The sequence below is a fragment of the Suncus etruscus genome, chromosome 12 (genome assembly GCF_024139225.1).
Source record: "Suncus etruscus isolate mSunEtr1 chromosome 12, mSunEtr1.pri.cur, whole genome shotgun sequence".
NCBI lineage: Eukaryota > Metazoa > Chordata > Mammalia > Eulipotyphla > Soricidae > Suncus > Suncus etruscus.
The window spans coordinates 80,481,962-80,509,657 of NC_064859.1; the positions used below are offsets into that span (position 1 = coordinate 80,481,962).

At 37.1% G+C, this 27,696-nt stretch overlaps 1 protein-coding gene and 1 non-coding gene across 2 annotated transcripts in view; one reads left to right on the forward strand and one right to left on the reverse strand.

The window, feature by feature from the left end:
• NBAS (NBAS subunit of NRZ tethering complex) overlaps window positions 1-27,696 on the reverse strand; it is a 384,560-nt gene that overhangs the window by 270,651 nt on the left and 86,213 nt on the right. The window contains exons 13-19 of the mRNA XM_049784877.1: window positions 16,591-16,654; window positions 13,728-13,921; window positions 12,061-12,318; window positions 11,017-11,142; window positions 7,388-7,539; window positions 4,608-4,742; window positions 4,298-4,376 (exon numbers count right to left, since the gene is read on the reverse strand). Of these exons, the coding sequence (XP_049640834.1) occupies window positions 4,298-4,376; window positions 4,608-4,742; window positions 7,388-7,539; window positions 11,017-11,142; window positions 12,061-12,318; window positions 13,728-13,921; window positions 16,591-16,654 (1,008 nt within the window). The remainder of the gene's footprint in view (window positions 1-4,297; window positions 4,377-4,607; window positions 4,743-7,387; window positions 7,540-11,016; window positions 11,143-12,060; window positions 12,319-13,727; window positions 13,922-16,590; window positions 16,655-27,696) is intronic.
• Window positions 25,442-25,574, forward strand: LOC126024824 (small nucleolar RNA SNORA51). The gene has a single exon (XR_007500923.1). It is a non-coding gene; the product is annotated as a small nucleolar RNA SNORA51 (small nucleolar RNA).

Below are 27,696 nucleotides of genomic sequence, written 5' to 3' on the forward strand. Positions count from 1 at the left end.
TCACCAGAAATCCGGTGTCCACTGTCTACTAAAGTGGGCTTCTCAACCTCTTTCTGACTGTGACTCCCTTCCAACTATGCCTTCTTCCTGCTCCACTCCCTGGTCTACAATTGGCCACCTAGTCTTGTGCCATGACCCCATTCATGCAATTTTCACCTGTGCTTCCCCCCACCACAAATATCCTGAGGGTTAACTCCAGTTGAGGAATGCTGTGCCAGAGTACAGGCAGTAGAGATAAAATGAAGAACAAAACTTCCAGGTGTCCCAGCAGATTAAAACACAGTAGGAGGAAAAAAAAAAACATATGAAAATCAGCAAGAAGTAAAGGGAAATGCCTGGGAGTTCTCAGATGACCAGGAAGGCTTCCCCAGAAGGAACATCCAAACCACAACATAAAGACAAGAGTAAAAAAGGCAATTGAGATATCCACAATGTACCACTTTAAGCAGATATCAGACATATTAAGGAATTGTTAATTTTGTTGCAAATAATAATGCTGAAGCCAGAGAAATAATACAGCAGATATGGTGCTTTCCTTGCATGCAACCAACATGAATTCAATCCCTAGCACCCCAGTACCCTAAGTACCACTATGAGTTATCCCTGAGAACAGAGCCATAATCAAGACTTGAGAACTACCAGGTATGGCCCAAAAATGAACAGAAAACACCAAAAAGCAATGCTGTTGCGGGGGCCATGGATTTTAAATATCTTTATCAATTAGTGATGTATGTTTATGAATAAAAATGGGGCTTGTGGTCAGTTTTAAGATATATGAAAAGTGGCCAGGGAACTAGCTCAGTGGTCAGGAAATAGACTTCTCAGGAATCTAAGTTCAATCCGTGGCACCACAAAACATCCAGCACCACCAAATGTAATCCTGGAAGGTCTCCGAGCACCACTGCTGGTCCTGGTGGCCTCTAGCACTAATGGACCAGAGTAGTACCACAATTCAAGGCCCAAACACATGGAAGCATCTGACTAAGTTGACCAAGCATCACCAGAAGTGGTCCTGAGCCTCTGAGGACTGCTGGGGAAAGTCAAACCAAACCTAAACAAACAAACAAACAAACAAACAAAAATAAATCTAGGTGAAAAAATGCTGGAATAGGAAGGAAGAGAAAAAAAGACACAAGATTGACAAAATACTGAAAATAGCTGAAGGTTGACAATAACTAAACAGAGTTCGTCATATTATTTTCTGTACTTCAGGGCTTGAAATATTTTTTCCTTTGTTAGTGATGTTGGGGGCCACACAAAAAGGCATTCAGGGGTCTCTCCTGATGATGCTCAGGCTACACATGCAGTAAGTCAACCCAGATTCCATCACATGCAATGCAAGCAACCTCTGTACTACTCTATGGCTCTTTCATACTTGGGAAGTCTATTTTTCCAATGGACCAAAATGATATTACTTACATGTATCTGTACTAATATAATTTCTTTTTCTTAAGTTTTTGTTGTTGCTGTTATTGTTTGTTTGGGAGCTACACCTGGTTGTGCTCAGGCCTTCCTCTTGGCTGGGCACTCCAGGATTATCCCTGGCAGGGCTCAAGGGACCATAAACCGTATGTGGAGCTCAGGACTGAACCTTGGTCAACATACGAGGAAAGCAACCTACCCTCTGTACTATTGCTCTGTCCCATTTCTTCCATCAGTTTTTTGTTGTCTTGGTTTAGTTTTGGATTTTTGGGCCACATGCAGAAGAGCTCAGGGATTAGTTACTCCTGGCTCTGTGCTCAGAAATTACTCCTGGCAGGCTCAGTGAACTGACATATGGGATGCTGAGGATCAAACCTGGGTCAGCTGCGCACAAGGCAGACACCATACCTGCTGTGCTATGGCTCTGGCCCCCTCTTCCATCAGTTTTAAGAATAACAAAGAAGTATATATTCTTAAATAACATCTCAAAATTCTACTCACATTCTTGAACTTCTTTCTTTTTTTTATAGTCATACAATTATTTCCTCTTCTGCACCCCTCATCCTTTACTATTTCATTCTTATTAGCATGCAGGCGACTTCTTCCAATAAAAACATAGCCTAGTCTCATATACTCTGCTAGCTACCAACATTTCTCTGTTCCCATCACAATGAATCGTCTTATAAAATCCCCTACACTCCCTCGTCACTAGGTCTCCACTAAATGTTCTTTCCTAAATTCATTCAACCGCTACAAAATTTCAATTCCTGACACAGCGTGGAAGATCTGTCAAAGTAAAAAATAAACAAAAACCCCCACACAAACTTCTACTAATATTTCCATCTTTATTCTGTTGACCCCACCCTCACCCCAACACACACACACACACACACACACACACACACACACACACACACAATTTCAGGCGCCCTGACTCATGACCTTTCTTGGGTAGCTGCCAACCACTTCAGAGCCACCAGGGCTGTTTTTTACACTGACTGATCAACTAGGCAGGCAACAGAGTAAAAGCTACCTACCTACTATAAACACTTGTTTCCTTTCCTTTTTATTTGAATACATTATTTACTTTCTCTAACTCTCATTTCATAGCCATACAATGAAGAGGTTAATGATCCCTGGTCCAGAGAATTGGGAAGTAATATGAACTGAGATCACTGCAAATCATCAACCAACGAGTTGATATTTCTTTTGGTATACTTTCACCGATTTCTTTACCAAAAAAAAAAAAAATATATATATATGACTTCACTCCCAGCACCACACCAGGAGTAACCCAGGAGTACTACCCCAAAAAAAGAAAGTTAACCTAACAATCAAATCTCAAGCTTTTTATGGAACTTATTCTAAAGAACATTTCATCAGTGAAACTATCAAAAACAAACTATATTGTACTCACTTCTAAAGTTTAGTGAGATTTTGCATATCAAAATAGCATAGAATTCAGATATAATAAAAAAAACACACTTTAAAATAATATGAACCACAATTTAACTTATGAGAAACACTTTGTAACTTCTTTGTATAAAATGATGCTACCTTATTTCTAATAACTAAAGAAATAGCCTCCTATTGTCACCATAACTTTGTTTTGAACATCTCTATTATATCAGCAGACGAGAGTGTAAATGCTTTTGAAGTAGCCTGCAGGTAACAGGATTATAAATACATACAGTATCCCAGGAATGGGCAAAACCAAATGTAATATTTACTAAGCAATTACTTACGTACCAGTACAAGAGCATAGAGAGATATGAAGGAGTAATTCAGATTGAAAAAGTCACTTGCCAGTGAAATCAAACTTTTGGCTAGAAATGTATAAAATTTCAGTAACTATAGCTGGGAGGGTCATGTGGAAAAGCAATTTGTACTGAAATGTTCTTCATAATGTCTTAATAAAGATAAAAATAATTTTCACAAGTTTTCTTGTCACTATATATATATATGTGTGTGTATATATATATATATATATATATATATATATATATATATATATATATATATATATATTGGTTTTTGGTTTTTGGGTCACACCCGGCAGTGCTCAGGGGTTACTCCTGGCTGTCTGCTCAGAAATAGCTCCTGGCAGGCACAGGGGACCATATGGGACACCGGGATTCGAACCAACCACCTTTGGTCCTGAATCAGCTGCTTGCAAGGCAAACACCGCTGTGCTATCTCTCCGGGCCCTCTTGGCACTATATTTTTTATTCTCTCTTTTCTTCCTTTTTTTATTTCTATTCTTTTTAATAATTTTGCTCTCATTTGTCTAGAAAAATATATTATGGTTAATTATGTCAACTATACATGTTATACTTGGGATACATGTTTTTGAAATAAAGTAAATTAAAAAACTAAAACATAAATGTAAATTATTGCAGATCTAAGACATGTATATGCACTAAATGGTTAAATCACTTCTATTTCTTGGAATTAAAAAACAACTTATGGCCTTTCACAATCTCTTTTTATTTTAACCAGTATATAAGACAAATTGCTTCTGAAAATAATTAATTTTCCACTTCTGACAAAATGAGTTTATCCTACATAACTAGTTATGATAAACAAGAATACAGACATTGGGGGCCGGAGCGGTGACGTAGCGGTAAGGAGTCTGCCTTGTGTGCGCTAATTTAGGATGGACCTCGGTTCGATCCCCTGGTGTCCCATATGGTGCCCCCAAACCAGGTGCGATTCTGAGCACATAGCCAGGAGTAACCCCTGGGCATCACCGGGTGTGGCCCAAAAAAACAAAAATATAAAAATAAAAAAAAGAATACAGATATTGGGAACATCTGTAGAATTTATAATGACTAAACAAATAAACATAACTGGCTTGATTATAACTACTCCTTACCTCATATGTTGCAAGGCGATCTAAGTAGGTCAATAATTTCAATCTACAACGGCAAAGTTCCTTTTGTTCCAGTGTCAACCTGTTTTGAATAATTTTATTAGACCACTTATACTTACATTAAACCATATTCACTAAGAATTAAAATAGAAATGGTCTCCAGCACATTAAGTTCAAAACTCATGAAGCAGTACAAGGACAAAATACTAAATGCATTTGATGAAAGTTGCAAAGAAATTTAAAGCAATTATCTCTAGTAAAGAATATACTTAAGTAGCTGGTTGTTTTAATAAAATTTAAATTAATCGTTTACTTTGAAAAGTTCACTAATTCACGTAGTTCTCGTCTTTTCTTAAGCTCTTTTTTCTTCTTGGCAGGTTCTTTTTCAGGGACTGAGAGATCCTCATAGGAGATACCCTCAATATCTATTTCACCAGGTAATATAAACCTGCAAGAAAAAATATACAGAAAACTATTTAAATTCATTTTCTTAACTATATGGAACAAAAAATGATTTTCCCTTATGTTGGTATGAAAACTTTAGCTAAATTACCAATATTTGGTAATTTATTAGGTTATTATGGCTCATTCAGTATATACAAAGAACAAACTACAAATCATCAATAAACTTCATATATCATATATAGAAAAAAAATTTTTTTGGTTTTTGGGCCACACCCATTTGACACTCAGGGGTTACTCCTGGCTATGCACTCAGAAATCGCCCGTCTTGGAGGGACCATAGGGGATGCCGGGGGATCGAACCGTGGTCTGTCCTTCGCTAGCACTTGCAAGGCAGAGACCTTACCTCTAGCACCACCTTCCTGGCCCCATATAGAAACTTTTAATCCAGAAAATGAAAACTACTTGGGAAAATCATAAGGCTAAACTAAATTCACTGTGAAACATTTTATGAGAAAAATATTACCCAGAGTTCACAACTTTCTGCATTCTGCTTAAGGTCTTAAAAATATCAATCTTGGGGACTAGAGTGATAGCACAGCTGAAGGGCATTTGCCTTGCACGAGTCCCATCTGGTCTCCTGAGCGCAATCTTCGAGTCCCATATGATCCCCTGAGCAAGGAGTGATTTCTAGCACATTGCCAGGAGTAACCCCTGAACATCACAGGGTGTGGCCCCCCCCCAAAAAAAATCAATCTTGGGGAATTAGGAAGGGGTGATACTTGTTTTGGGTTATACCTGGCTGTGCTCAGGATTTATTTACTCTTGTGCTCAGGGATCACTCCTGACAGGCTAAAGAGACTATATGGGATACCCTGGAGTAAACCTGGTTTGGCTGTATAAGGCAAACACCCTACCTGCTGCACTATCTATCTCTCCAGCCACATGAACACCAATCTTGCTTACATTTTTTTATTTGTTTGTTTGCCTTTTTTGTGGTGCTAAGGATCAAATTCAGGACTTCACACATCAAAAACATCATTTGCTCTCCCATAAAATTATAACTCAGTCTTTATTTACATTATCTTTTAGATTATATTTATTTCTTCAAAAGTTCCAAAGGTATGACAAGCAGAAGTTCTTGTGAAATGATAATATTAACTGACATAAATGATAAACTGACAGTCTAGTGCTTTAATTTTTAGATATTTTCACAAGATACATAGCAATTTGATCAAAGTAATTCTGTAAGAAGTTATAAAACTACAGAAATAGATGGTGAATGAAGCAAAGGCTTGCCTGAAGTGGTACCTCTTGACATAAGCACACCCACGTATGAGCCTTCATTTCATAACATTCAATAAGTGGTTATGAATTTTTCTCTTTTTGTATCAAATGTCAGTAAATATTTAACCTAAGTATTAAGAGGCATCTTCAATGACTCATTGTCACTACTAAGTAATTGGAAGCAAATACAGACAAATGGAAATACATCAATTTAAGACATTGCACTACAAAAGAAACCACACCAGAATAAAGAAACACCGTAGACTGGGAGAAAACATTGGCTCAATATTCATGTTACAAGGATTTAGCATGCAGGATATATAAATCATCAAAGAAAATAATTTTCACAAATTTTTTTCCAATAAAATATTTTTTAGGGGCCGGCGAGGTGGCACTAGAGGTAAGGTGTCTGTCTTGCAAGTGTTAGCCAAGGAAGTGTTGGTCAATCCCCCGGCATCCCATATGGTCCCCCCAAGCCAGGAGTAACCCTTGAGCATCAAACGGGTGTGGCCGAAAAAACAAAAATTTTTTTTATTTATTTTTTTTTTATAATTCCATAAGCCAGTTTGTTTAACAAGCAATATAAAAAAAAATTTTTTTTGTTTTTGGGTCACACCCAGTAGTACTCAGGTGTTACTCTGGCTCTACACTCATAAATTGCTCCTGGCAGGCTCGGAGGACCATATGGGATGCCAGGATTCGAACCACCCTCCTTCCACATGCAAGGCAAATGCCCTACCTCCATGCTATCTCTCCAGCCCCTAAATAAATTAATTTATGCCTGCTAAGGGGACATGTTCGAGGGAGTTAGTGGGCTAACGATCAATGGTGGTAGGCTTGGTGTTAGAATGATGAATGCCTGAAAAAACTGTATTATGAACAACTTTGTAAATCACAGTGCTTAAATAAAGTATTGCTAAGCTTAGAAAAACTGTATGGTGATTAAAAGAAAAAGAAAAATTGGTCAGGGGCTAGTATCATAGCTTAGCAATAAAGTACATGGCATAATACGTGTGAAGACCTGGAGTTTTTGTTGTTTTATTTTTGTTTTTGATTTTGGTTTTTGAGCCACACCTGGCAGCGCTCAGGGGTTATTCCAGACTCTGTGCTCAGAAATCACTCCTGGAAGGCTTGGGGGACAATAGGAGATGCCGGGAATCAAACCCAGGTTGGTTCCAGGTTGGCGAAATGCAAGGCAAAAACTCTACATGCTGTGCTATCACCCCAGCCTGAAAGACTTGGATTTAATCCCCAGTACAGGAAAAAAGGAAGGAAGGAAGATGTGGATCAAAGACTAATGCTTTATTACAGTCAAATAAATAAACATTTATTCTTTCAAGTCTTAACTTACAACTTTTCACAAAAGTACATCTACTTTTTAATCTAAATCTTTCTGTAACCAACCTGCCATCATCTGCTCCTTTTCCTATTGCTATCAAAGCTTCCAGATCTGTGCCTTTTAATCCATACTGAAGAAGTTCTTTTGCCGAATCCACATTCTCAGGAACTCTTTCCAAACATTCATGAAGAACCCAAGATCGTTTCTTTATTTTACTCTGGAGATAAATAAAATAAAAACAGAGACATTATAGAGAATATGCCATATGATAGCACCTGAAAACTGCCTTCTAAATTTACAAAGTCCAGAGCTGAAGAGTAGCACTCAAGTATATGCTATTAACATAGGACTGACATGGGTTCAACACTTGACACTACATAAAGCTCCAAGCCCTGTCACAGAGCAAGGAATAAGCACTCAGCATGATCAGGTGTAACACCAAGATAATAATAATTTAAGATTATAACACTATACCTAAGAGAATACACTATCTTAAGAACCTAACCACAAGCAGTTCCTTGAAAGACTCAATTTATGTAAGAGGAATTCTTATAAATTGAAGTTGGATTTAAGAACTTCCAACTGCTTGCTTTCTCCTTCAAATGAAGCAATGAAACACTAAACGGCATTCTTTTATAAAAACATAAAATATATCATGACGGACTTTTATAGATGACCTTTATTTTGCATTTGGACTAAATAAAAAATAGAAAATAAAGTTGTAAGGTAAGATAGATAGATCCTATTTTCAAATCCTAACAAGTATATTTAACTTTGAAACATGGCTAATGAGATATAATACAGCAAGATTCTATATTTACTTGATCAAAAGATCTATCGTGTGGTATGTACTTGAAAATGGAACAAAGAAATACAGTGATAACAGACCCAAACAAAGTCATGATTTGCTGTTTATAGGAAGGTCACAGGTATATTCCATCGGTTTCTTCCAATTAACTCTATTCAAAGTCAGTGACTTGTCCTCTTCCTAGAATTACTAGAATAGCTCTGCCTTGACACATAACCAATAATTCTTTTAAAATCACAACAAACCAATTTTGGGGCTAAAACAGTACAGAGGATAAGACAACTGCCTTGCATGGGACCTGAGTTAGAATCCTGGCACCCCATATGGTCTACAGAGCACCTCCAGAGTAATTCCTGAGTGAAGAGCCAGGAGTAACCCACCCCCCAGCATCAACAGGAGTAACCCCAAAAAAAGAATGAAAAATATTGCAACATGCCCATTCTTTCTTTAAATGTCTCATACCTCATTCCCTCTTTTCTGTCTATCACCCCTGTACCAGTCTATGTCATTAGCATATAGTCCTTGGGAAGTGAAGGAACCTTTGCTCTTAAGAGACTTTCCCACCACCACTCTCTTTCCACCCAAGTTCATCTTCTATACCAGCTTCCTCTTTTCCTCTATAGTCTAAACTCCAAAATAGCTCCCCATTCCCTTTAAGATATACAGGCTGGGCTAGAGAGATAAAATAGGGTAAGGCACTTGCCCTGGACATAGTCAACCTAGTTCAATCCGCAGCACCGCATATGGTCCCCTGAGTACCATCAAGAGAGATCTTTTAAAAAAAAAATTATTTAACTGAATCACCATGAGATACACAGTTACAAAGTTGTGCATAGTTGAATTCAGTCATTCAATGTCCAACACTCATCCCTTCACCAGTTCAGATTTCCTGACACCAATGCTCTCTATTGCCCTCTCACCACCATCCCTCCTCTGCTTGCCTCCAGAGTAGACATTTTCCTTATCTAAGAGAGATCACCGAGCACAACCAAGAGTGATTCCTTAGTACAGAGCACAAATAAACCCTGAGCACTACTAGGTGTGGCCCAAAGATCAAAAAGTATAAGACTTTCAAAAGAGACTCTATCCTGATTGTTACCTTTACTGGATTCCAAAGCCATGTATCTAAACTGTTTCTGTGTAGTTATTTATATTTTAGGCATAAAGTTTGTCTTCTCATGAAGATCATTTATTATGCCACTATTGTACCGGTAACTAGAACAGTACTTTCATTACTCTTGACTGCCTATTCATTTTCTGAGTGAATCTGCCTGTCTCTCCTACTAACAGTTAGTTTATCCAGGAATCAAACCTGTCCTTTATTAGGTTCCAAAAAATGAAGCCATCAAACGGTTAAACATGAAATGCTCAATGTCCTGAGTCACAAAAGAGTAAAGGTCTGGGACTCTGACATTCTAAAAAGAGAACAAGGCGTTGTCTATTATTTATTTTTATTATTATTATTATTATTATTATTATTATCATCATCATCTCTGATTGTCACCTGTGATGTCTTACTTGTAGTAATAGTTTTAAGCACCTGATTTTGATAAATTTCTTTCATGTAACTTTCTCAGATTATATTTTTATTTATTTCAAGTACTCAACTACCTAAATAGTTTCTGTTTTTGTTTTTGGTTCTCACTTGGTTGTGCTCAGGGCTTACTCCTGGCTCTGAGCTCCAGGCACTCACCTGACCATATTGGGTAATGAAGATCAAACCAGAATCTTCTGTATGAAAGCAAGCACCCCATCTGCTATACTACTTCTCTGGCCCTATATGAACATTAATTTTTCTGAACAATTATCCTCCCATTTCTTAGAACCTGTTTAAATGCAAAAGTATTCTATTTTATCTTTGGGATGTCAGATAAAAAGTCATATTCTTTTAAAAACATTCTGTAAGTTCAACTACTTCCCCATAAAGCTATATGGCAAACTGGATATTGCAGTTACCTATTTATTGCCTCTCGGCAATGAAAACTCAAATTTGTAGCTGACACAATTTTTAAGCTTTGACGATAGAGGGTGCAAAAGAGTCACTGCAGAGAAATAGTCTGTTACTAGACCAGATGTGCCCTTGTTAGTTTCCATCAGATTCCTTTGACAAGACAGCCCACAATGCACACAGTGGGGAACTAAATATAAGTTAGTTTCCCAGCACTGGTGTAGGTACACTTGCATTCCAGTGGAAGATTTTTATTTTCAGTCCTTGACTTGTGATACCATCTATCAATTTTATGCTACATGTTGGTAGGAGTTTCCTGTTACCAGTCCCTCAGTATTAGCTCACTGCAGCCTTGCAGCAAGCAGTCACCTTGGTCATTCATTCACCTTCCTCTACCTGCCAATCTTGTCAACTGTGAATCAAGCCTGCTCCCCCCAAAAACTCTCATAGCACCACTGTGCTACATAAATTCTCTAGTAGAAAAAAAGAGGGTTCTTTGAAAAATCTGTTCCTTCCTCGGTTGCCTCTTGGTTCTTCAGCCCTCAAGTTATCTTCAGGGTTATCTTTAAAACTTTATAGTTCATCTCTCATTGTTTGAAAATAATTCTCCATGTTAAAACTTTCATGGTTCAAATTACTGAGTGATCTCTAGCTCCTGTCAGGCTGCAGTGAAGAGAGGTCATGAGGGACAGTAAGAAAAAAATTAGGCAAGTCTAGATATGCTGATTAGCAGCTGTTGTCCACTTACCTGCAGCACTGAAAAGTCCAACTGCAGTGCCAAAATAACTTGATAAACATGATCATTTTACCAGGTTGAGCAAAACCCATTTCATCATCCACAGAAAAGGAAACAATGTAAAGTGCATTCATATGAAGTCATAGAGAACGACAGCTTGCAAATTTGAATCTTACCATGTTTCCAAAATGTTTAAACATACCAGGTAATTCTGAATGGAAGCAATGTTGACAGCTGACTTTCTCCACTGCCTCTGATAGACGAGATCAGTATCCAGGCCATAGGTCTGAGCTAGAGACAAACCTTCCTCATACTCTTCACTTTCAATCTTTGGGCATGAAAAGGAAACAGCAATGTCACATTACTGAACTGTCCCTGTTGTCAGGATGATGACAGGATGCATGATGACAGCCCTGCATCTACACAAGTAGCTTAGGCATTCCTATCTGTCTCCTGTGGTATCAGAAGCTCGCAAACATTTTGAGAAGCGGAGAGGCAGCTACTGCTTTTAGCACTTGAATGGAAGACAGAATGAGAAATGCCCACACTTATGGCAAACCGGGATGAGCAGTTAATCAGCCTGACACCTAGAGCAGGACTCCAGAGGAGCATCCGCAGCATGAGGAACTCCAGTGCACAGCGGGTGCTGATCTGCTTCCCAAGCAAAGCAAACCCCTGTCTGGAAAGCAAGACACCAGGCGTAGCATGACTAGACAGCTGGATTTTGACACAGTCAGATGGAAACTAAAGGTCAAATGAAGGAGAACAAAAACCTATATCAGATGGAGAGGCTAAGTGAACTCAGCCTTCTCCACTTTCTGAACTTTAATTCTACAGTTAATAAAAAAAAACCTCTAAAATACTGATAATCCTAATACTTTATAACTTTATTTTAACGCTAATATATTGAGTTATCTATATATTACATGAAACAATATCAGATTATATTAGAGTTATCTATATATTACATATATTGAGTTATCTATATATATGTATGTCTATATATGTAATATATAGATAACTCTAATATAATCTGATATTGTTTCATGATACTTTATGACCAGGCTAAATAACTTCATAATATAGGAAGTTTAATACGAGGCATTTCTTAAAACTTTACAATAATGCTACTTCCAACATATCTAGGGAGACATTTGAAGAGAGATATCATGGTCTTTCTTTGGTAATGGAACACAATCTGGCTGTCCAGAGAAGCCTTGCTTGTCATGGACCACTTCTCTCTCACCTTCCTCTGGTAAAGCTCCTCTGGAGTTGTAGAGCGCAGACTGACAAGGCGATAGTTCTTAGTGATGGTCCGAGGGCGTTTCCGGGGCGGGGCAAAGCGCTCCATTTCGGTCACCAAGTACAGGCCCTGCTTGACATAACCAAAGTAGCGAGCCTTGGCAGAGGTTTCTTGGTCTGAATCAGAATCCTCCTCACCTTCGTCGTCTTCTCCACCCCTAGCCTCCAAACGAGATCGCTTGGGAGCAAGTTTAATCTCACACTAAATTAGAAAAGAAGATAAGTCAATAGTAAGGAAATAAAAACAGGCACCTAGAATTAATGAGCATCTTTTAATTATTCTCTAGTTATTTTCATCACATTAATTGTGATTAAGTCTAAAAATAAAATACAGAAGAATACAGTATGACACGTTATAGACAGAATCAGGACAGACATATCACAGCTGCAAATTTCCAAGAGTAAATAAAGATTATTTGTTAATAGATCAAAAACATGTTCTCATAAATGTAGGTCTGGAAATTATTTTACAGGAATAGAGAAGTTTAAGAATGTTCATTTTTCATTCTTAGTACTTTTGTACCTGTTATGAAAATCTAACACTTTTTAATCTATATAGAGAATGAACATGCAGGTACTTAGAGACTTTATGAGAATAGCCTGCCTACCCTCTTTATGAAAGCCTGGCTATTAAAGATAACTTTCATTTCCAACTTGACAGAGTTGGCTTAGATTTTAAGGCCTAGTTCTCTTTAAAATAAAATCTTTAAACTCAGTAACATACTTTGAGGGGAAAAAAAGGGTATTTGTCAATCAGCACTGACTGAAGTTACAGTTACTGGGGGCTTGTTATCTTTGAAAAACTTAAAGAATTTTAAATAACCAGACATACTCTTAGGCTGTTATCTCTGAAAAACTTAGAGCAAGAATTTTAAATGATTAAAACAAAACCTTAAGAAACTAGCTTCTAGGGAGCCGGAGAGATAGCATGAAGGCAGAAGGATGGTGGTTTGAATTCCGGCATCCTATATGGTCCCCCATGCCTGCCAGGGGCAATTTCTGAGCACAGAGCCAGGAGTAACCCTTGAGTGCTGCCGGGTGTGACACCCCCAAAAAAATCAGAAACAAGAAACTAGCTTCTAGGGACCAAAGAGATAGTACAGCAGGTAGGGCATTTGCCTGGCATGTAACCAACCTGAATTGGATCCCTGACACCCCATACAGTCTCCAAAGCCATCAGGATTAATCCCTGAGTATAGTGCAGGAGTAAGCCCTAAACAATGTCAGGTGTAGCCCAAAAAAAAAAAAAAAAAAAAATTCTCATTTCAAGTCTTTCTTCATAATAAACAAGTTTTTCTCTAAAAAAAATTATTTAAATTGCCCAAATTGTATAATGAAAACAAAATGTTAAATTTCTTATGTGTCAGTACAATTTTACACTATAAGATGGCAAGTCAATGAGAAAAAGAAACCTGTCAGTGAAGAAATCATGCTTCATAAAAAGATAAACAACAGGGCATTTTCCTCTTTCTCTTCATCTTTTGAATGAACAACAATCTCCCAACTTCTAACTTCTGAAATATATTCATTGTTTTTAAAGATAAGACTAAAGATTAAAGATGGCAGGACTACCACAAATACAAGGTTGCTTCAAGGGAACAGATTTTTTACCTCTAAACTTAAAAATCCTCCATCATGAGTAGCAGTGACTTGAGGGGATGGTTCAAACCATTCACAGGATTTTCCCAGCAAATTCTTCAAAGTTTTCACAGATGAAACAGTCAACGCACCGGAGCAGCGAGCTAAGGTCACTGCACTGTCTGCCCACCAATTCACATCAATCAGAGGATAAAAGGATTCTTTATCTAATGGAGGGAAAGCAAATCAATATAAATGCACTATTCGATGCAGTTTAAATACAACATATTTAGTACAATAATCAATTTAAAACCACATTATACATGAAAGGTCTGCTACCTTGAAGCAAAGGCCAGAAAGATAGCAACGGAGCTAAGAAGGCCAGACTGCCTTGCTTCTACAACAGATTAGAAATCGGACATTAGTCCCAAGAACACCACTAGGGGTCACTATTGAGCACAGAGCTGGGACTGGCCCCAGAGGCCTACCAGGTGTGAACCAAACACCAATTTAAATTTTTTAATCAAATAAGCAAATACCTTGAAGCAGATAAAAAGATACCCAGATGAAAAGAATCCCTCTACGCACCTAAGAAAAATATGGTGCATCCTCATTGCCAATAGAGGGGAGCTGAGAGGACTCTGAAGAAGCACATCTTGCTAGGTAGGTAACACTTAGTATAGGTTCATTTCATCATGTCCTTTTGTCTAATCACATTTTTGCACAACTCTCTATTTTTCATCAAACTTAAATAGAAATGGGCATGGCTACTCATTTCCTTATAAAGTGCCCAGTTTACATTGAGCTGAATGTTAATAAGTATACTTATTCTTGTGAATGAGTCTTAGGCCAGTCCAATTTACTAGACTCCAATTAGCAAATCTGGGATAATAGTGTAACAAAAAAAGCTTTCCTCCCATAAATTTATAGCTACTTATAAAAGAGAAATAATAAAATGTATTTAAAATTAATGAAAAATCTTTGATAATGAATTAACTGTGGTTCACCAAACTAAAGCTTTCAAATGTAAGTGGAATAAAATTATAATTTTATTACCTTCTATACTTTGCTACACAAAGAATCTGATAGGAATACAATACAACAGTAGAGCATAAATTTTTCAAAATACCTTAACATCTGATTTAAGACGGTAAAGATTTTAAAGTAGGAGTTTAGTTTCCTAAGAATAAGTAATTTTTGGACCAGAGTACAGTGGGTGAGGTACGTGCCTAGCAAGTTAACCACCCCAGTTCAATCCCTGGTATCACATATGTGTCTCCTCCCTCCCAGACACAGCTAGAAATGATCCCTGAGCACAAAACCAGGAATAAACCTTTACCTGAACATTTCTGGTTTGGCCTCAAAATAAAAAAAAACAATAATGATACCTCATTACATAATAAAAAATAATATAACAACTCAATGTTCTCAAATTATTTAAGTATAAACCAATTCATATAAATAAGTAATTAACTATGAAAAGCAAAGTTCCTGGGCTAATAGCTAAGAGTAAAGTAGGAAGGGAAAAAAGAAGTAAATCAACAAAGTATAAATTCACCTTCTGCTTTGATAAATAATATATTTTCACAAAACTGTTTTTCTGAGTCAATGTTTTGAACGGTAAACAAAAGTAAATAACTACCCAGCATTTGGCCATGAAGGACTTACTTTCCCCCTCTTCCAAGATTATTTAAAAAGAAGCACACTGTAGGGCCAGAGTAGCAGTGCAAGCCGTAAGGCATCTGTCTGCCTTGCCCACACTAGCCTAGGACAGACTATGGTTCAATCCCCTGACGTCCCATATGGTCCTCAAGCCAGGAGCAATTTCTGAGCATATAGCCAGGAATAACCCCTGAGCATCACCAGGTGTGGCCCAAAAACCCAAAACCCAAAACCCAAAACCCAAAAAAAAAAAAAAAGAAAAAAAAAAAGAAAGAAAGAAAAGAAAAGAACAAAAAAAGAAGCACACTCAAAATCTTGAATTTAGTGTGCCATCCAATACTGGCTTGTAGAGAGAGCCCTGCTCTAGCCTCAGTTATGAGAAACACTATTCCTTGGTAATGATAAAACTGGATCTATTGCCATAATACAACTCTATGAAATTCTGAGTGCTGGCTAGAAATCCCCAGGACACGCAGCTATGGTATTAGAATTACTTCTGAATTGAGGTGCAATTAAGGATGAGTGAGGGAGCCATGTCCTTCTCCCCTATTACTACAGAAATGGGTATATCTGATGTCTCTCTAACAAGAAAGGAAAGGATTATCAGAAACAACTTTAGATGCATAAAAGTATCTAAGATCCATCCCTGGATCTTAGGAATCTACACAGCAAGATTTACTCACCAGTCCTTATCTTACATTAAGTTCCTCATATATTTAATTTGCATTCCAAAAAAACCTCAAAATTTATTCCATTGTGTAATTCCTTCTCTATAAATGTACTGTTTATTTGCTAAGAACTTTTCAAAGCCCAATTTCCAACCAACCCCTTGAGATATTCATGCTGAATACTTCCAGGTATTGACTGGATGTTCATGCTAATATCCTTCTATATGTTTTTCTCTTTTCAGTCTGTCTCTAGACCATCTCATTTTAAAGGGCACCAGACAGAACACTATTATTATAGAAAAAGTCTCAATCTTGGGCTGAAGAGAGAGCAGTGGGTAGGGCATTTGCCTTGAATGTGGCTCTCCAACATCCTTTATAGTTTCCCCACACCCAACAGTAGTAATTTTTGAGTGCAGAGTCAGAAGTAAGCCCTGAGGTGCGGGTGGGAGGGAGGAAGAGAAGGAGAAAGAGGAGGAGGAGGAAGAAGAGGATAAAGAGGAGTACAAGTAGGAAGAGGAGGGAGGGAAGGAGGAGGAGAAACCTAAATCTGTTTTTATCAAACTTACTTTTAATTTTTTTCCTCTTCTCAGTAGAAAGTCTCCAGCTAGGATTATGGTCATCGTAGCCTGGCTGAAAGAAAAGAAGCATGCACATAATTTCTTCACGCAACAACATATGATAATTCGCAAAATATCATCGAGAACTACAAATTTTTTTAGGCACTGTGGTTTATAATACTGTTAATGGTGGGTTTTATACATGAAATATTCCAGCATCCCCCACCACCACAGTATCCAGTTCCCTCTATCATTGTCCCAGTGTCCTTCCCTTATCCCTTCCCTGTGCCAGCTTTCTACTGAAGATCAGTTTTTAGTTTCTGTTGCCTCTGGGCATTTGTTATTACCCTACTGATTCTTTATATCCCACAACTAAAGGCTTTTTAAGAAATAAAACAAATATAGAGGTGTCTTTTTGATCTCGTAGTTACACCTTGCTGAAATCTACTCCACCCCACAGAATTAAAAATCAATTGTTCTTGGGGGCCAGAGAGATAGCATGGAGTCAAGGTGTTTGCCTTGCATGCAGAAGGTCAGTGGTTCGAATCCCAGCATCCAATATGGTCCCCGGAGCCTGCCAGGTGTGATTTCTGAGTGTAGAGCCAGGAGTAACCCCTGAGCACTGCCGGGTGTGACCCAAAAACCCCCCAAAAAAATTTGTTCTTAAAATTAAAATGTTCATACGCATATGTACATAGATTAATTTGATGATAAAAAATAGCATACACAAGAACAAAAATATACCTAGTACACAATTAATTCAAATGAAAGCAAGATATACTAACAATTCTCCACACAGACAAAAACATACTGGGAAGAAAGTGGATATTCTGTTTGCATCAAATACTGTGTGGATACAAGTCCCATCTGACCACTCTAATACTAAGAAATCCCTACAGGTCTAGCTTCCACAACTCTGAAACTTGACACTGAAACTCCTACATTATTTCAAGTTCTAACAGTCAATGATTGAGTAAAATTCACTAAGTTAAACATTGAGAACATCATAATGTTCAAACCGAACCTATTAATATCATAACCCCATGGTAATATAATGCTACAAAAATATAAAAAGGTATAATTAGAACATAATGACCCATCAATACCCTTTAAATATCATAAAACAACTGAGAACAAATCACTGCTAAAAACCCTGTAGGCTCACTAGTAATTACTTAATCTTCAGAATTACAATAGTGGGGAAGGACTAACAACAACAACAAAAAAAATTTTTTTTTTTCAGAATTTTGGGGTTATAGAGATAGTGCAAATGCAACCAGTAAGGAGCTTGCTTTACTCATTGCCCATCCAGATTTGAAACCCCATCAGGTCTCCTGAGAAACAAAAGTAATTATTAATTACAGAGCCAGAAATAAACCCCTACGCCTCTGGGTATGACCCAAAAACCAATACAAGAAAAAAAGCCATGTAGGAATTTATATGAAATCTTAGGCTTAAAAAAAGGACACAGAAACGGAGTCAAAATATAAACTTTTCATGTAGTGGGACAGAATAAGCTTGTATTTTCTTACCAAGTTATCACTGACTATTGTTTTAAACTATTTAAAGTGTCATTTCTTTTCATAGTCTGAAAGATCTACTCTGAGTAATTATGTGTTACCACAAAATGTCACTCAGAATAGTTATTCTGATGGTCCCAACTCACTTAATGACTAAAAAGATGAGTCAGTCTAAAATAATTATAATTTTATATAGCATATTATAATAACTATAATATAATGTAATATTGCTGAAAATAAACAAACTTAAGTCCTAGATGATCGTTTATTAGGAGCTTCAAAAGTTTTCAATGCCTTCAAATGACCAAGTACACATGTTCCAACACACAATATGCACGTCACCACTTATATAATGACATGTGTACCCCTACTATTCTGGACAGTGTGGGGGTAACACTTTAAAACTTTAAACCTGGTAAATATTAGCTGTGTTTCAACCTTGGATAAATTTAAAAATGTATAGATGGCAATAAAATTAAACAAAAAACATCTTAAGACAAAAAGTACATTTACAAAAAGTAAATTTTAAGTTCATTGGCACTAGTACTTTTGAGAGTTCAAAGTGCACTTGTCTTCATCAAAGTTGATGAAAAGAAAGCACCAACTTTCTCCTGCAGTCATCATTTGGAACCAGTCTCCAAACAAAGTGGGACTTGTTTATTCCATGCAAACTACTTAAACAACAGAAGTGTCTTGTAAATTCAAACTTGAAACACAAGTGAAGGTTCATTCTCCTATACATGAAAGTCTGTCAGAGTCAACCTTGTATTGTCAGATCCATCACACGGAGCATCCTAGTTGCCAAATGCTGAATGGGTGAATAAGTTAATCAATACTTGAAATCACTGAGCTCTTAGAATTTCCAAACTTGTAGGAAAAAGTCTACATAACTCTAAAATTTCTGTGCCCTCTCAAAAGTGTGCTCCTGTAATTTAAAATCTATAAGCATTGTACTTACACTGTGAATATAAAAATAGGCTTAATAGGGCCCATATTCAACCAGGTAAAAAACTAATAAATAGATTAAAAAGACTTGGGCCGGAGCAATGGCACAGTGGTAGGGCATTTGCCTTGCACATGGCTGACTCAACACCAGTTAAATTCCAGACGTCCCTTATGGTCCCCCATGCCAGGAGCAATTTCTGAGCACATATCCAGGAGTAAGCCCTGAGCTTTACCAGGTGTGGCCCAAAATCAAAAAAAAGGCTATAACTCAAAGTCAAGTTTGAGGAGTCAGAGAGATAGCACAACAGTAGGGCACTTGCCTTGCATGCGGCCAACTCGGGTGGTACTCAGTTCTATTCCCAGCAGCCCATATGGTTCCCCAGCCTACTAGGGGTGATTTCTTAATGCAGAGTCTGAACACCATTGGCTGTGGCCCAAAACCAATAAATAAATAAATAAATAAATAAATAAATAAATAAATAAATAAATAAATAAATATTTTTAAAATGTCAATTTTGATATTTGCCACAAAATAAATATATATAAAAATACTGAGTCTTCAAAGGATTTAGAAATCTTTTTTCTTCTTGTTAAATCAGCTTGAAAACAGAGTTCAAAAGTTGTTAATGTGAGCACACTCCTCCCTCCCCCGTATCTTCCTTCTTCCAGGAAGCCTGGCAGCTGTAATCATGCCCACAAATGCAGTCACCATGTTTGAACCAGGCCAGCTCCATAGATTCACTCCTTTCTCGAATGAGATGTAAACTGGGACATGAAAGATCAGGACTACACTGGCCCATTCTGCAGAAAGTTGGCCTTCTTGAGAGGAGAGGGTGGACAAAGTCCCAACCTGAAAAAGCCACACCTCTGCCTGCATCATCCAAAAATCACCATTTAACCAATGTCCCTGCCTCATCACTCATAATTCCTTTCTGGGACACCAATCTGATCAAACTTCAGATAGGTCAGATTTTTGGACTGATATCACTAGGGAATTTTGGAGTGAGTGTGGGCAGCCTATCTGGTATCTTCCTTCTTCTGGGAGGCCTACAGCTGAGTACACACCTCCAAAAGTTGTAGTATCAGTAATAATGCTTTGAATATCTAGACAACTTCATTTGTTTAATGCTGTCATCCTTATAGGAATACACCAATTTCACAGAATGAACAGCTAGCAACAAGAACTAGCTTCTGTCACTGTATTAATGACTTCATTAGAAATATAATAATTTTCATAAATGTGCTTGCTGTGGCCTCATCCCCCCATTCTTCCCAGGTAACTGGATCTTACCTGCAAGACCCCGCCCATTCCTGGGAGGAGTCTTGGAAAGGTTAGATAAGGCTTTGACCAGAGAGGATTAAGGCCCTTTATGGTCTTCTGCCTGGATGGGATGGAGGTTGGAGGTAACATGGAAGAAAGAAGTAAGATGCAGGGCTAGCTAAGAATGGCATGCGTAAATGGTTAGCAGCCACATCTGTTGGCCAGGGCAATAAAGATGTTATCTCTCTGGAAGCCCGCCTGTGAGTGAGTTCAAAACACATCGCTTTCCTGGACCCAGACCCACCCGTAATGGGGGATGGAGCCAAGTGGCAGAGGCCTAAGGACAAAGGCCTCCAACATCCATCCAAGGCCATCCTAAAGGCTGCTTTGCAACACTTGCTGCTGTACTTTATTTTTCTTTCTATTTTTTAACTTTCTTCTCTTCCTTTATTCTTTTCTTTTTTTTTTCAATAACTTTACTTTCACTTATCTGGAAATAAATATATTATGATCAACTCTGCGATGCATCTTCTTTAAATAATTTAAATGTTGATAGTTTAAATGTTGATAGCTTCATTTTGAGAAATCATTTTGAATTTAAAACTTGAAAAAGGTTAATGGAATTCAAGAGACATAAGTCTTACATGGTCTAGATAAGACCTAGATATGGAAAGTAGTAGAGAAGACATTCCAATCAGGAAACATATGAAAGACAATATCCAGATGGTAAAACAGGTTTACTTACAGAACAATGTAAGTCAACTTCAGCAAACAGTCCCATTCAATTCTAATGACCTGCTTTTCTCACAGAGCTTCTTAGGGAAGGAGCAGACACAGTGAGGAGTTAAAGGCATCTGTCTCAGACTGTGACTGATGTTTTATGCCCTTCATTTGAGCACAGTGACGGGTACCTGCTCCTTGTAACATGCTGATATATTTGAAGCAACCTCATATCGCTATTCTTTTTAAAATATATTTTAATAGAATCACCGTGAACTACAAAGTTGTTAATGACTGAGTTTCAGTCATACAATGTTCCAACACCCATTGGAACACCAGTTTCCCTCCAGCCCTCTGTGCATCCCTTACCTAACTCTATGGCAGATCGTTATCTCTCTCTGTCTCTCTCTGTCTCTCTCTGTCTCTCTCTCTCTTCTCTCTCTCTCTCTCTTTTCTCTCTCTTCTCTCTTTCCTATTAGGCATTGTGGCTTGCAATATTGCTACTGAAGGAGTATCATAATTAAGGGACCACTATGACTGTGATAGTTGGAAATGATCATATCACTATTCTTGTTAGGACAATCCAACATGCCATACTGTATGACTGATACAGGCTCAAGTGCCCTCACCAAATAGTCATAACCTATAGAACAACTTAAGAATACAGCTTTTGCCATGCAGAAGCTTTTTAGTTTGATATAGTCCCATTTGTTTATAGTTGATGCTAACGTTTTTGCCATTGGTGCTCCATTCTCAAAGACCCTTTTGATATAAAGGTCTTCGAGTGTTCTGCCTATTTTATTCTCGATAAACTTTATAGATTCAGGTCTGATTTCCAGATCTTTGATCCATTTTGAGTTGACTTTTGTATAAGGAGTGAGATATGGGTCGATTTTCACTTTCGTGCATATGAGTTTCCAGTTGTACCAACACCATTTGTTGAATAGGCTTTCTTTGTTCCATTTCATATTCTTGCCTCTTTTATCAAATATTAGTTGGGTATATATCTGGGGGTTTATGTCTGGGAATTCTGTTCTAATCCACTGGTCTGAGGTCCTGTCTCTGTTCCAGTACCATGCTGTTTTTATTACTATGGCTTTATAGTATAGTTTCAAGTTAGGTAAGGAGATACCTCCCAACTTCTCATTTTTCAGAATGTGTTTAGCTATCCTGGGTCTTTTATGGTTCCAAATGAATTTTATAATTGATTGTTCTATTTCTTTAAAGAATTGTGTCTGGATTTGGATAGGGATTGCATTAAATCTATATAGCAGTTTGGGTAAAATAGTCATTTTGACTATGTTAATTCTACCTATCCATGAGGATGGGATGTTCTTCCATTTCTTTAGATCGTCTTCAATTTCTTTCCGAAGTGTTTTGAAGTTTCCCTGGTATAGATCTTTCACTTCTCTTGTAAGGTTGATTCCTAGGTATTTGATATTTTTTGATACTATCTTAAATGGAATTGTATTTTTAATCTCTCTCTCCTCAACTTCATTGTTTGTATATAAAAACGCTACTGTCTTTTGTGTATTGACTTTGTATCCAGCCACTTTACTGTATTGGTTGATTGTTTCTAGGAGTTTTTCTGTGGATTCTTTAGGGTTTTTGATGTATATCATCATATCATCAGCAAATAGAGCTAGCTTGTGTTCCTCTTTCCCTACTTGAATTCCTTTGATTCCCTTCTCTTGTCGGATTGCTATTGCTAGGACTTCTAAGGTTATATTGAATAAGAGTGGAGAGAGTGGACAGCCTTGCCTAGTTCCTGACCTTAGTGGGAATGCTTCTAGCTTCTCGCCATTAAGTATAATGTTGGCTGTAGGATTTTCATAAATAGCTGTAACTATCTTAAGGAAGGTGCCTTCTAACCCTATTTTGCTGAGTGTCTTTAACATGAACGGATGTTGGATTTTGTCAAACGCCTTCTCTGCATCGATTGATATGATCATGTGGTTTTTGTCCTTCATGTTGTTGATGTGGTGTATAATGTTGATTGATTTGCGTATGTTGAACCAACCTTGCATTCCTGGGATGAATCCCACTTGATCGTGATGTATGATCTTTTTGATGAGGTGTTGGATTCGGTTTGCTAAGATTTTGTTAAGTATCTTTGCATCAATGTTCATTAGTGAGATTGGTCTGTAGTTTTCTTTTTTGGTGGTGTCTTTGCCTTCTTTAGGAATGAGTGTGATATTAGCCTCATAAAAGGAGTTGGGGAGGATTCCTGTTTTTTCTATGGTTTTGAAAAGCCTATGGAACAGTGGTAATAAGTCTTCTTGAAATGTTTGATAGAATTCACCTGTAAATCCATCTGGGCCTGGGCATTTGTTCTTAGAGAGTCTTTTAATTACGTCTTCAATTTCCTCTGAAGTGATTGGACTGTTTAGAGTTTCTAGGTCTTCCTTTTCCAGTCTTGGAAGAGGGTGTTTGTCCAAGAATCTGTCGATTTCTGGTGGGTTCTCTAGCCTAGTTGAATATAGTTGTTCATAATATGATCTCATGATATGTTGTATTTCTTGGGGTTCTGTTGTAATCTCTCCCCTTTCATTCGTGATCCTAGTGATTTGGGTGTTTTCCCTCTTTTTTTTTTGGTAAGTTTTGCCAATGGTTTGTCTATCTTATTTATTTTTTCGAAAAACCAACTCCTGGTCTCATTGATTTTTTGTATTGTTTTCTTAGTCTCTATGTTGTTTATTTCTGCTCTGGTTTTTATGATTTCTTGCCTTCTGGTTGTGGTTGGATTTCTCTGTTGCTGTTGTTCCAATTCTTTGAGGTGATCTTTTAAACTGTTGGTTTTGTTATTTTCCTGTTTCTTAACATAGGCCTGTAATGCCTACTTAATGCAAGAAGACAGCTAACAGAATGGGAAAAAATCTTTTCACTTGATATATCAGATAAAGGGCTGATATCTAGAACATGCAAAGCGCTCAGAAACCTGAGCCCTTCAAAACCAAACAAAGCCATAAAAAAATGGGGAGACGAAATGAATAGACATTTCTCTGAGGAAGAGAGAAGGATGGCCAACAAACACATGAAAACATGCTCACCTTCGCTCATCATCAGGGAGATCCAAATCAAGACAACAATGAGATACCACCTCACACCAGTGAGGTTGGCTCACATCAAAAATAATGGGAACAACCTTTGTTGGAGAGGATGTGGTATGAAAGGAACTCTCATTCATTGCTGGTGGGAATGCCCCTTGGTCCAACATCTATGGAGAAAAGTCTGGAGAGTGCTCAAAGAACTTAGAATTGAGCTGCCATTTGACCCAGCAATTGCTCTCCTAGGCATATATCCCCAAGATGGAAGGACATTCATTCCAAAATACGTATGCACCCCACTATTTATTGCAGCACTCAGTATAATAGCCAAATCTTGGAACCAACCTCGATGTCCAACAACAGATGAATGGATCATTAAGATGTGGTACATATATACAATGGAATATTACATGGCAGTTAGAAATGATACAATCACAGACTTTGCAGCAACGTGGATGGACCTAGATCATGTTATGTTAAACGAAGTAAGTCAGAAGACAAAAGAAAAACACAGAATGGTAGCACTATTCTGAAACACCTAGAACACATAAAAAACAAAAAAATGACATTGAAGAAGCATAACTGCTAGAACCACAAAGAAAGACTTCATAAACTCCATTCCCTGATCTGCACAGCCACCAAGATCTTTAGAAACAGGTCTGATTTTACCATCCAAGATAAAGTAGAAGTCTTCCACATACCACGAAAGCAGCAAGAGGAGAATAAATGATCTATTTTTTTGACGTCTTTATTTTGGTGTGGAGATTACGGTTGATGTCTCCAATATTATTTTATTTTATTTTGTTTTGTCTTTCTCTTTCTTTTTTGCACTTGAGTATGATTTGATTTCAGAACCGAGATTATTGTGTGGTGCCTGTCTTTATTGCTGTGGTGCTTATCGGTTATTTAATTCGATATTTTTTTTGTGTGTGTGTATTGTTGTGGTATTTTAATTACTTTTTTCACATCCTCTCTCAAACTGAGGTTGGAAGCCTCTAGACAGGACTCTGCCTATTTTCAGCATATTTGATTTTTGATTGAGAAGAGGACATATTAGGTGATGGGTATTCCCCTGATTCAATGTGAATATGTACCCAAAATACTACAGTGAAAGATATGTAAGCCATTATGAAAAAAAAAATTGTGTTTTTAATCAGAAATTTTCTTTGACTTACATGTATTATTATTATATCAATTATATTATATGTTATGTTATGTCACTATATTATGTTATATTAGTTTACCTCATTATGTTAATCAATTTTGTCCTTTAAATGAATTCTTACTTTAAAAAAAAAAAAAACAACTTTAGTTTGCTCTGAAAAAAATAAAATAAAATAAAATAAAATAAATAAAAGATAAGATAAGGCCTCCCAAATCTTACCACAGGCTGTGTTCTTTACACTGGCTGTATAGAAAGAGGAGGTACAGTAAAGGCACCCCATATACACCTCAACACAGGCCCCTTGCCGGGTATGTATTGTGAATTGGGGGACAAAAAAAAAAAGAATACAGCTATACATTTTTATATACAAAATTTTCCATGGCCAATACAAAATTTTCTTCGGATTGCTTTATTTGTAATTATTTTAACATCAGAAGCTAAATATAAGGGAGCCCCTGCTTCTAACAGAAAAAAAAGTCTTTAAATAATGTTTATTAATTGCATAAGCCTTTATTAGTTTTATTTAGGGAAAGTGGTCAGACCACAGACAGTAATGCTCAGAGGCTACTCCCAGCACAGTACTCTAGCACCAGACAGTCTCAGGAATCAAACACAGATGCCCAATGGGACACATGCATTTCAGTCCACGGACATCTCTCTCCAGTCCCCAATTCTTAATATGTCAAGTAGATTAAATTCCATGGAAAGAATGTATAGCTCTCATGTATTCTCAAAGAACTCACTGCCCAAGGAAACTGTAAAAACAAATGGAAAAAAACAAGACTGATCACATAAACTGCCTTCTCAATTACCACTCTTCCCTATTGACTTTACAAACAAGTGCCTACTTGTTTGACACTAATACCTACGGTAACAAAAAATAAATAAAAAGATTAAAATAGAAAATATGTGCCTTATGTCTATTATTTTTTAAAGAAATAAAAATAAATGAATAAAAAATCTTCAGAGAAAAATGGAAACAAAAGCTAAAATGTAAATATAGCATATGGGAAATGTTTGAACTGAAAATCAATTGAGAAATTTTACTATATTCCAGACTTGAACAAAACTTAATACTCACAGATTTCTAGGCAGATGGATTTTCATATTGACAATGAAAGCCAAAGTAGTTCATCAACTCAGAACTAGACAGGAGTAAATCATAATGGGCACTTCCACATCTATCTTTAATCATTAGATTTTTACAGAGGAAACAGTTACACAAGCATATTATGAAAACTAAAAATTACATGCAGAAGTCCTCTATAGAGGAGCTGATTCTACAATCTGGTAAATCTGTTTAAGGTTTGATGAGACAGAAGTAACATTAGTTTCTATTATTAGGAATTATTTTATTTTTATTAAAGCATTGTGATATATAACGTTATTTATATTTTAGTTTTAGACTTAAAATGTTCCAGCACCAATCCCATCACCAGTGTCAATCTCCCTCCACTAATGGCCCCAGATTCCCTCCCATACTTCTGCCTCCCAGCCTGCCATCTTGACAGGCACCTTTGAAAAGTTTGTTGTTTAAAGTCTTGGTCTCGTGATTTCAGTGTTGTTGACTTCGAGTTTTGAATATTTAGCTCTGTCCTTCCTTAACACCACAAATGTACCTGAATCCCCTTGACTTCTGCCCACCTTCAGTTATTTCACAACTGTCTTTCTCCTCTCCAGTCTATTTCTTTCCTTCTCACTCTACTCTGGAACCAAGAGTGATCAAGGCAACCCCTCTTAAAACCATTACATCCCCTCATGCAGTTATTCTAAATGACAAGTATAAGTGATATATCATGCTGTATTTATCCTCTGACTTATTATATTTCACATATCTTTCAGTTCCATCCATATTGTAGTGAATTCCTTATAGCTACATAGTATATATATATATGTATGTATGTGTATATATATATATATATATATACACCCCATTTTCACATATTATTACACATCTAGGCTGATTCCCAATCTTAGCTATTATATTGAGTGCTGTAATGAATACTGATGTGCATGTTTTTCTGTCCTGGGAATAGACATCCAAAAATGTAATTGCTGGATAAAGTGGCAGCTCCATTCTTAGTTTACTGAAACCCTCTATACTGTTTTTCCATTGGGGTTTAATCAGACAGTATTCCCACCGCAAGTGGAAAAGAGTTCCTTTTTCACCACATCCCTGCCAAGCCAGATTGTTCCCACTATTTTTTGATATGTGCCAGTTTCACTGACATAAAATGATAATTTATTGTCATCATTATTTAGATTTTCAATGATAAGTGATAATGAGCATTTTTTTCATTTAACTGTTGACCATCTGTTGGTCTTCCTTGGAGAAGTAACTGTTCATCCCTCTCCCCATTTTTTCATGGAGTTCCTAGATTTTTTTCATTTGATTAATCTTTGTGATTATATACTCTCGATATAAATCCTTTAACTGGTGTGTTGAGTATAAATGTT